The 11,576-nt window shown below is 34.4% G+C and overlaps 1 protein-coding gene across 6 annotated transcripts in view; it reads left to right on the top strand.

Annotated features, from left to right (window-relative positions):
* Positions 1-11,576, top strand: part of CYLD (CYLD lysine 63 deubiquitinase) — a 67,838-nt gene that overhangs the window by 8,494 nt on the left and 47,768 nt on the right. For all 6 annotated transcript variants that reach the window (XM_072827087.1, XM_072827091.1, XM_072827090.1 and 3 more), the window contains 2 exons: positions 271-573; positions 2,669-2,774. In XM_072827087.1, coding sequence (XP_072683188.1) covers positions 271-573; positions 2,669-2,774 — 409 coding nt within the window. The remainder of the gene's footprint in view (positions 1-270; positions 574-2,668; positions 2,775-11,576) is intronic.

Below are 11,576 nucleotides of genomic sequence, written 5' to 3'. Positions count from 1 at the left end.
CAGGCTCTCCCACAGTGGAATTATGATGTAAATTTAATTAATTAATTAATTAATTATATTTCAGCATCAGGTACAGCTTCTTCTTTATTCTTTTCTAGACACTGGAAATTGAGCAGCAGCTGCTAATAATTCTATTTGTTGTGTGTGTCATTTAGAATTTTCCCAGTGATTTCCCCCAAATCCCCAGAGTGGATCATTTTTTCTTATGGATCATCTTTCTCCATCTCTTTATCTATCAATCATTTTTGTCCCTTCTCATTTGAAAACTAGGAAGAAGGTCGCGGCCAAGGTTTCACTGATGGGATATATCAAGGGAAACAACTTTTTCAGTGCGATGAAGACTGTGGAGTATTTGTTGCGTTGGACAAGCTAGAAATCCTAGAAGATGATGACAATGGATTGGAAAGTGATTATGCAGGTCCAGGGGACACAATGCAGATGGAACTTCCCCCTCTGGAAATAAACTCCAGAGTTTCTTTGAAGCTTGGAGAAACTATAGAGTCTGGCACAGTCATATTCTGTGATGTCTTGCCAGGAAAAGAAAGCTTAGGATATTTTGTTGGTGTGGACATGGTAAGAAACTTTTGGAGAATATTATCTTTGTGGATATATCTTATTAGTTTTATGACCAATTTTAGGTACAAATTAAACACTTTGAATATTTAAAATGGACTAATTTGGAATAACTTAAAAAACATCTTCTAATTTATCTTTGGTAAAGGAACATATCAGTATATGGGACAGGAGTCTAGAGAGTTACATTTACTCTTTTTATCCAATTTGAATAAACTGGAATAATGTTTTAATCCTTAAATATGCTCTATGATAGCTGACCAATAAACAGAAAAAAAAAAAAAAAAAACCAAACCAAACCACCCGAATGTATTACATTATGTCTTATTTTTCCTTATTTGAAAGGTTTTTAATCCCTTAATCTGTGATTCTCTTTTTATAATATTTTGCAAAATCCTATTGGCCTATCTGATTTTAATGAATAGTGTAAAAATCATGTATGGAAAATACCTGCATAGAGGAGGAACACATTACTTCTTCTTCTTCTTCTTCTTCTTTTTTTTTTTTTTTTTTTGAACACATTATTTCTTAAAGGAAAAGTATCTCCTTAGGATGTAACTCACTCCAAAAATTCTTTTTTTCATTATGGTAAAATATATGTAACATAAAATTTACCATTTTAACCATTTTTAAATTTATAGTTGCGTGGCATTTAATTACATTCACATTGTTTTGCAACCATCACCACTATCTTTCTCCAGAACTTTTCATCACTCCAAACTGGAATTTTGTGTACTTTAAATGCTAACTCCCCATTACTCACTCCTCTCAGCTAGTATTCTACTGGTAGCCAGTATTCCACTTTCTGTCTCTGTAATTTGCCTTTTCTCTAGGTACCTCATATAAGTGGAATCCTACAGTATTTTTCCTTTTGTTCATTGTTTTGTGTCATTTTTAACGTTAGCTTACAATCATATTTGTTCATAATGGAAATATCCCAATATGGCAAGTGGAATGTTACCTGTGGATGTTAAGAAGAGGAGAAGAGAGAGCCTGAGAAGAAGATGTTTATCATAGATTGGAACTATGGATAAGAATTTGTTAGGTAGAAAGAAGTAACTCATACAGAATTATTAAACACTAGAATGAGTTCGGACAGTTTGTGACTAACAGGCTCTTGTACTCACGATGTTTTTAGTGATTATTTTTTCCTCTCTTCAGGGATACTTTTTGGTAGGGGATGAATGTTCTAGCATAAATTTATCTTGTGCTTAGAAATTCTGGGAAATTCTGTTTGATACCCATTAGTTAGACAAACATTACTGTTTAGACAAACATTTGCTGAACATTTGCCATGTAAAAAGTTAGAGCCAGAGTATAAAATGTGTGGGCCCCTCGGGATAGCTAATGATAAAGCACACCTTTAATATTTATTTAGAGGAGAGAGTGTGAGGTGGGTGGAGAGGGGCTGGAGAAAGAAGGCTATTGGTCATGGTTAGTTTCTCTTGCTTCAGATCATTTGGGCCTCATACTTGGTAAAAGCCCTGTAGGCCTTCCCCCCTCCTTAGATGGCAGTCAGGATCATCTTGTTTATTTGGGGCAGGCTGCCTAGAACTTTTCCCCATCAGCTTCTCCTCTTGCCTCTATCTTTCAGTTGGCCTGTGCAAGTGTACATTCCAAACCCCTCTAGTGTGCTCTTTGAAAGGAAAGTTCTGGCCAATGCAATATTTTTCATCTATTTCCATTGTTGTTCATGTGGTGCTCAGGGCAGTTGTCTGACTGGCCCATCTCCTAATCTAGCTGTGTGAACAGCACTGATCTACGTGGTGCAACATTGGAACATAAAAAAATTAAATGTCTTCCTATGAAGATGGGTGTTACCATATAGACTAGGGTTTTACTTTCAATTTCTTGCTCATCTATGGGCTTCCTATAACTTGGTTATTCTTGGATCTCATTTTTACCAAAATAAAAAACAAACCAAAAACTTTATTACTGTGGTAATTATTTCTGATATATATATTTTTTCTTTTAGGAGAAATAAACTTGGCCAGTGTAAAATCTTTGGGAAGATCCTTTTCTGGAAAATATAGATTTTCATATTCATGTTTTATTGAGAAGGGCTTAAAATTTTATTCTATTACTTACTTTCTAGGATAATCCTATTGGCAATTGGGATGGCAGATTTGATGGAGTGCAGCTGTGTAGTTTTGCAAGTGTTGAAAGTACAATTCTCTTGCACATCAATGATATCATCCCAGGTATGTTTTCTTGTGTTTATATATATTTTATATATATCAATATAAGGCAGAGTTTCTAAGCTGTGTTTGTTATGAAGATATAAATATAAGCTTCAAGATGCTTTTTGGAACTTGACTTTTTATATTTTGGTATTGTTATTAAATAGAATATCCTTTCTTACCCCCAAATGAAAACAACACTTAAATATTTTTATTTCTGAAAGTAGGGGAGTGTGGAGTGGTATTTATATATTACTAAATTTTCATCTCCCACCTCAGTGGGAGAATAAAAACCCTTTCTGATCATTGGAAGGGTTAGATAATATGATTGAGAACCTGGTTTAAACTAGAAGCCTCTAAGCAGAAGTTGGTCATGTAATATGACCTGATCTACTTGGGGAGAATTCTTGCCGAATGCGCTATGAAATTTCTTCCAGTTTTGAGATGGTGTAATTGATCAGGCTTCGTGTCTGTATAGTCAGAAACAGATCATTCAACTTTACACCTTATACCTTAAAAAAAACCCTTTAACCCTTTAACCCTGGGTGGTGTGGTTGGTTAAGTGTGTCTGACTCTTGGTCTCGGCTCAGGCCATGAGATACAGCCCTATATCGGGCTGTGCGCTCAGCATGGAGTCTAATTGAGGTTCTCTCTCCCTCTGCCCCTCCTGCTTATGCTCTCTCTCTCTCTCTCTCTGTCTCTCACTTTCACATAAGTAAATCTAAAAAAGAAAAAAAAGCCAAAAAACATTAAGCAACCTTTTATTTTTACCTCAAACAAGTAGCACCTAATAGCTGTTGTCAGCGAATGGATAAATGCCTATTGATGGTGAAATCAACAGCATTTTGCCCCTGCTCTTAGTAGAATTGCAGTTACAGCCTAGTCAGCTGATAGTAGGTTAATCATGAAACTGACAGGCATTCAGAGGTGGTGCTTTTTATTGAGCATTAGGCAACTATGAATAAATGTCAGAAAGCCCACATCCAGTAGCCACCAATGTATGAATCCATGAATTAGATGACTTGTACTTCTTCACATTCTTGACAAATTTATAAGGTCTTAATTATTTCCGTTTTGCTGATAAAAAACAGGGGTTTAGCTAGGGCTGAGATTGGCGAGGATCAACTAAGTGGTAGAGCCAGAATTCAAATCCAGACCTGTCTGATTATAAAGCTCTGCTCAGTTCAGTACCTCTTCACTCCACATCCTGTGTGTACTCTTTGGATGTGAAGATTTGCATAGAAAAGCATACTCCTCAGCCTCAGAAGGATGCTTGGGAATATTGTTTCCATGGAGATGTATTTTGTCTCTAATTCCATAAAAGCTGGATTTTACTATAGCAGGGATCATAACTGAACAAAAATGATTTTTCTACTTCCAGTATTTTGTTTTTCTCTTCTTCCTGAATTTGACACAGAACACTTTTGAGTTCCTCACAGGTCATTTCAGGTCCTCGGTATCTTTTTTGTAAAAATGAAGGGGCTAATGTTAGATGATCCTTAGGAGTCCTTCTAGCCTGCACTGTTTGCCCTTCCTTTCCCTGTTGGCCTGGCAAGTAATAAGTGCTTGTTTTGCCGAGTTGAGAAATGCTTTCTACTTTAGCTTTTAGCTTTGCAGCATGAGTATGTTAATTTAATTGGAGGTATGGGATTCAAATAATAGCTTTATTTCGATTTCGCTTTGTAAAAGTCTGGCATACTTGGCTTTTCTTGAATTTTAGACTGAACATTCGTATACCTACCACCAAGATTCTACAGTGAACATTTTATTTTACTTGTGTTTCTCATGTATCCATCCCTCTATCCATGCACTAATCCACCTTATTTTTGTATACATTTCAGAATAAGTTACAGACATCTGTATATTTCCTCTTAAAAACTTCACACATATAATTAACTAGAGAGAAGTTTAGGGTATTTTTCCTTTTGAGATAAAAGACATACATGTAGTGAAATGCATGTTGTGTCATTTGAGTTTTGACTAACACATTTACCCTTGGATTAAAAACCCTTATGAAGTCACTAAAATGACATCTAATAAGAAAGATATTTGTATCTCTCAAATCAAAATAATAAAAAACTACAGTAAGATACCTCATTTCCATTCTGTCTCCCGACTTCAGTTGCTTCCTTACCCCATCTCTCACCTCCCACTATTTTTATTAGTTTTTTGAATATCTTTCCAGAATTTCTTTGTACAATATAAATACATATTTTCCCTTCTCTTTTTATATAAAAAACATACTATTTACAGTGTTTTGCACCTTGTTTTATTCTCTTAAATTTGTATCTTGGAACTCTTTGTATATTTGACTAGAGAAGTTCTTGATTTTTTTTTTTTTTTTACAGTGTATAACTTTCCATTGTATTTATTTAATCAGATTCCTACTGATATACATTTGGGTTGTTTCTAACCTTTACAAACAATGCTGTGATACCCTTGTCCATATATGTTTCCCACATGTGCCAGCAAATCGATAGGACAAATTCCCAGAAGTGGGGTTGTTTGTTGGAAAAGTCCATACATTTGTATTGTTCTAGATACTACTGAATTGCCTTAAGCCATTCATTCTTACATTCAATTACATTCTTACCAGCGGAATATGAGAGTGACTTTTTTTTATATCCTTACCATGAGAATATGTTGTTAAATTTTTCTCCCAGTCTGAGAGGTGAAAAATATATTTCAGTATAGTTTTAATTTCCATTTCTCTTATGAATGAGGTTAAGCATCTTTTCATATGATTAAGGGCAATTAGTATTTTTCTTTCTGTGAACTGTGTATGCATACCTTTGTCTTTTTTTTTTAGATGGGATTGTTGGTCTTTTTTTTCCCCAATTTCTTTTTTTATGTGTTAGGGAATTAAACTCTTTTGTAATAGGAGATGTGAATGTTCCCTACTTGGAACTCTAATTTGTCATTAGTCCTTTTTTATCTGGCTGCCCTCATTTTTCAAAATTGTGGTAAGATAAATGTAACAATATTTGCCATTTTAACCATTTGTAGGTGTACAGTTCAGTGACATTAAATACATTTACTGTAATGTGATACCATCACCACTATCTTTTTCAAGACCTTTTCATCATCTCAAATAGAAACTCTATACCCATTAAGAAATCACTCCCTTCCCTCAGCCTTTGGTAACATCTATTCTCTACTTCTTGTCTTTATGAATACTTTATATAAGTGGAATCATATAATATTTGCCCTTTGTAAATGTCTTATTTCACTTAGTGTAATATATTTTGACTTGGATTTAGGTGGGTTTTTTTGGCATGCAGAATTTTAAAATTTTTACATAAGTGAATTATCAGATTTGTTTAATGGGCTGTATATTTATAACTCCAAGGTTATAAAGGAATTCCCCCATGCCTTCTTCCAGTACTCTTGTGATTTTGGATCACAAATATATACATATATATATATATTATATATATATATTTGATCCATTTTTATTTCATGTAGTGTATAATGTGATATATGGATTGGCCTTAGTCTCCCCTCCCCCAGATAGCTATCCAGTTGTCCCAACATTTTTTAATTAAAAAGGTCATATTTTTCCTGCTCCTTTGCGATGCCACTTTTACCATATTCAGTGCCCACATATGCTATGGTGTATTTCTAGACTTTCTGTTCTGTCTGTTTATGCTTCAGTACCAAATCATTTTTAATGATTCTTTATAATCTGTTTCAGTATGAGTGCTAGTCCTCATTGCTCTTCTGAATTTTCCTGCTATGCCACATTATCATCTAAAAGGTTAATAGACATATTTAAATCTATAATCCACCTAGATTTGATTTTGTGTAGGATGTGAGGTACATTAATCCAATTTGATCCACCATGCTTGCTGTGTATAAATCAAGTTTCAACACAGGTATATACACAGGTATATATGGATCTCTTTCTAGGCTCTACTCTTTTCCTACACTAAGACTTACAGGCCTTCATTATCCTAGCTTTACGAGAAGCCTTCTAGCTGGAAGAGTACCTTTCCCCTTATGTTTTTTTTCGCAATGAGTGTCTTGGTTGTTGTTGGCCCATGCCTCTCCATTGTCAATTTAACAATCGGCTTCTTAAATATTATAGGAGAATTCAATGGGATTTTGATTGGAAATGTAGTTAAGCTGTAGAGTCATTAGAGAAGAATTTTTATCTACATGAACATTGCATTTCCCTTTCAGTACATTTCTCCATTTCTTGCATGCATTCTGATATGTTATAAAGTAAAACATATTTTCTAACAATTTTTTGTGGTATATAGAAATACAGTCAACTTTAGAAAGAACAGTTGTATTGAAATCTAATTCACATACCATATAATTCCTTCATTTAAGGTGTACCATTCAGTGTGTTTTAGCATATTTACAGATACATGCAGTCATCACTATAGTTAGTTGTAGAACATTTCCATCACCTCACAAAAAAACCCTCTACCTTTTAGCTATCCCTCCACTATCCCTTCCTCCTCCTTAGTCCTAACCAAATGCTGATCCACTTTCTATCTCTATGTTTATCTGGACATTTGGACATTTCATGGAAATAGAATCATATAATATGTGGTTTTTTTGTGATTGGCTTCCTTCACTTAGCATAATGTTTTCACGGTTCATCCATATTGTAGCACGTGTCAGTACTTTATTCCTTTTTATGCCTGCATAACATCCCATCATATGGGTGTACTACATTTTGTGTATCCATTTGTTGATGGACACTTGAGTCCCTTCCATCTTTTGCTATATACAGTGCTGCTACAACATTTATATACACATTTTTGAGTAGATGTATGCTTTTATTTTTCTGGGCATATATCTAGGAATGGAATCGCTGGGTCATTTGGTAACTCTGTGTTTAATCATTTGTGGAACTGGCCGACTGTTTTCCAAAGCAGCCCTACCACTTTACATTCTTACCAGCACTGTATGAGAGTTCTGATTTTTTCACATCCTTGCCAACATTGATTATTATCTGAGTTTTTGGCTCTAGCCATCCTAGCAGGTGTGTTAACTCAGTTGACTTTTGTGTGCTGAGTTTTGTTGCAAACAATCTTACTGAAGTCTCATTAAATTTTCAATTTATCCACATAGATTCGTTTTTTTAGTAATCAGTCATTATCCTCTGCAAATACTAGTAGTTTAACTCTTCCTTCTAATCCTTATATCTTTTATTTTTAAAATCTAGTTTCTTACCTTAATGTCCTAGCTCCAAGAACCTTTTTCTACATACTGAGTAGAAGTCGTCATATCAGCCATCTTGGTCTTACTCCTGCTCTCAGAGGGAGTGCTTTCAGCATTTCACTATTAAGTGTGATCTTTGCCCTAGGATTTTATTGTTGCAGTTGTCACTTATCAGGTTTGAGAGGTTACCTACCATTCCCTGTTTTCTAAGAGTTTTATCCTGAATGGATGTTGAAGTTTATCAAACTTTTTTGTCTACCTATTGACATAATCCTGTATTTCTTTTCTTTTAATCAAGTTTCCTAATATTAAATCAGCCTTACTTTTCTGATCTAAGTCTAGCTTCATCCTAGTCATACATTTCTTGGTCCAGTTTGCTAAACTGCACATTTTAAAATTTTTGAACAAATTTGCATTGCATGCTTAATTTTTTTTTAATTGTAAAAATAGCATGTGTTTAAATTTAAAATGGTCTTTTTCCATAGTGGCAAAGTGCATATAACATTTACCATCTTCACCATTTTTAAGTATACAGTTCAGTGGCATTAAGCACATTCATCTTGTTATACAGCCCTTATTACCATTCATCTCTGCAACAGTTTTCATCTTGTAAAACTGAAACCCTACACCCTCAACAGTAACTCCCTAATGCCCACCCTTAGCCTCTCTGCAAACACTTATCCTACTTTCTCTCTTTCTGATTTTGACTATTCTGAGTACCTCATATAAGTGGAATCATGCAGTATTTGCCTTTTTATGACAGGCTTTTTTCACTTAGTGTAACGTCCTCAAGGTTCCTCTGTGTTGATACACGAGTCAGAATTTCCTTCATTTTTAGGCTATGTAGTATTCCATTATGTATTATATACCACATTTGTTTATCTGCTTATCTCTTGATGGATACTTGAGTTGCTTTCATGTTTTAGCTATTGAAAATAATGTTGCTCTGAACATGGGTGTAAAAATAATCTCTTTGAGACCCTGCCTTCAGTTCTTTCGGGGATATACCAAGAAGTGGAATTACCATTATATGGTAGCTTGATTTCTAATTTTTTGAGGAGCTACCAAGGTTTTCCACAGTGCCTGACCATTTGGCATTCCTACCAACAATGCACAAGTTTTCCGGTTTCTCCACATCTTTACCAACATTTATTTTGTTTTCCTGATAATAGCTATTTTAATGGGTGTGAGGGTGTGAGGGTGGTTCCTTGAATTATGGTGGTTTCTTAAATTATGTAGAAAACAAAATGTAGAGTTACCAACCAAAGTTACAATAATACGAGCTTTTAGACTAATTGTTTTTTTTTTTTAATGGATTAGTTTCTCTCTCTCTTTTTAAAGATTTTATTTATTTATTTATGAGAGACCCAGAGAGAGAGAGAGGCAGAGACATAGGCAGAGGGAGAAGCAGGCTCCCTGCAGGGAGCTCCATGAGGGACTTGATCCCAGGACTCTGGGATCATGCCCTGAGCCAAAGGCAGATGCTCAACCACTGAGCCACCCAGGCATCCCAATGGATTAGTCTCTTAAAGCATGTAAAGAACAAAAGGTAGTGTTATAAACTGTTGTTTACAGTAATACTAGTTTTTATAATTGCCAATGTATTTACCTTTATTGAGATCTTTATTTTCTTCATATGCCTTAAGGTTACTGTCTAATGTCCTTTGATTTCACCGTGCATGGCTTCCTTGAATATTTCTTGTAGGATAGATGTAGTGGAAACAAATTCCCTCTGTTTATGTTTATCTGGAAATATCTTAATTTTTCCCTCACTTCTGAAGGACAGTTTTGCCCGATATAGGATTCTTGGTTCACAGTATTTTTCTTTTATCCCTTTGAATACCTTGGCCTACTGTCTACTGGCCCCCAAAGTGTTTCATGAGAAATCTGTATATGTCTTTATTGAGGGTCCCCTTGTATATGACAAGTTGATGCTCTCTTGCTACTTTTAAGAGTCTGTGTTTGTCTTTGGAAAGTTTGATTCTAATGTGAGAATCTCTTTAATTCCTCTTACTTGGTGTTTGTTGAGCATGTTGGATGTTATTATTTTTGCTCTCGTCAAGTTTGGGAAGTTTTTATCCAGTATTCTTCAGCTAGTCTCTGTCTCTGTCTCTTTTTCTGGGACTCCCACAGTGTTCATGTTGATCTGCTTCAGGGTGTTCCACAGGTCCCTTGGGTTCTTAATTTGCATTTCCCTCATAACTATGGATGTTGAACACCTTTTCATGTCACCTGTTGACCATATGTATGCATTCTTTTGAAAACTGTTTAGTTGCTTTGCCCATTTTTAAATCAGGATGTTAGTTTTTTGCTATTGAGTTGTATGAAATCTTAATCTTACATATTTTGGATATTAATGCCTTAATAGTTCTATTATTTCCAAATATTTTCTCCCATCCTGTAGGTTGCCTTTTTACTTACCAATGAAGCTGTGCAGAAGCTTTTTAGTTTGGTGTAGTCTCATTAATTTATTTTTGCTTCTGTAGCTTGTGCTTCTCTTGTCCTACCCGGTAGTTGTGAAGGGTAGTTTGCAGTCAGGAAGTATAATGCTTCTGCCTTTGCTCTTCTTTCTCAGGATTGCTTTTACTATTCAAAGTCTTTAATGGAAGTGTTATTTTTTAATGATTTTTTTCCACTGAATCTTTGTTTTTAAAGGTTTTGGCATAACATTCTTAAGATCTCTTATTTTCTGTTAAATCTCAGCAGTATCTGCAGTTGTGTTCTTCTTTTCATTCAAAAAATTGGTCTATATTTAGGCTTTCTTAATCCTTTCTAGACATTTGTTTTCTATTTTAGGAATTTCTGTTCTTCAAATTATTTTTTTGGATCTGTTGTTTTTCTAACTCCTTTAAATAGTTTATTAATTTTTAGTTTTTTCTAGTGTAAAGCATCTAAGGATATAGGTTCTTTGTACCTACATTCCACAAAACTTAATATGTGATTATCTTGTTATCATTAAATTGAAGCATTTTGTAATTTCCCATGATTATTTTAATGTAACTCATGTGCCCTTTTAAAATATGATTTTAAATTTTTAAGTGACTTTTTAGTCATTACGATTTTTTAAAATTCAATTGCTTTATGATAAAAGAATATGATACCAATCCTTTGACATTTGTTGAGGCTGACTTTATGGCCTAGTACATGATCAGTTTACAGGATATTCTGTGTGGACTTGAAAAGACTGTGTTTGCTCCAATTGTAGCTGCATGCATTGCATGCATATTTTATATGTCCCTTAGACCAAGCTAATTTATTATGCTATTCAAATTTTATGGATCATTCTTGAGTTTTTAATTGCTGGATCTATCAGTTACTGAACAAGGTATGTTAAAACTTCCTAACACAATGATGGATTTGTTAATTTCTTCTTAATTCTATAAGGGTTTGCTTAAATTTTGAAATAGTTATTTGCTGCATACAAGTTTAGAATTTTTAAGTACCTAGAGTCTGGAATTGTTATATCTTCCAGGTAATTTGAACTATTTATGGTTATATAATCTGTCTATATAGAGAGAAAAAGAGAGGGAGAGGGGAAAAAGGCACTACTGATTCTTTTTGCCTTAAATTCTTTTATATGGAGTGGATAGATTTTCTTTTGGTTTGTATTTTCCAGGTGTTTCTCTTTTCAGTCACTTATTTGTTTGT

This window comes from Canis lupus, chromosome 5 (genome assembly GCF_048164855.1).
Source record: "Canis lupus baileyi chromosome 5, mCanLup2.hap1, whole genome shotgun sequence".
Classification (NCBI taxonomy): Eukaryota; Metazoa; Chordata; class Mammalia; order Carnivora; family Canidae; genus Canis; species Canis lupus.
The sequence above is the reverse complement of the archived record's forward strand: the minus strand, read 5'-3'. Positions and strand labels throughout refer to the sequence as shown.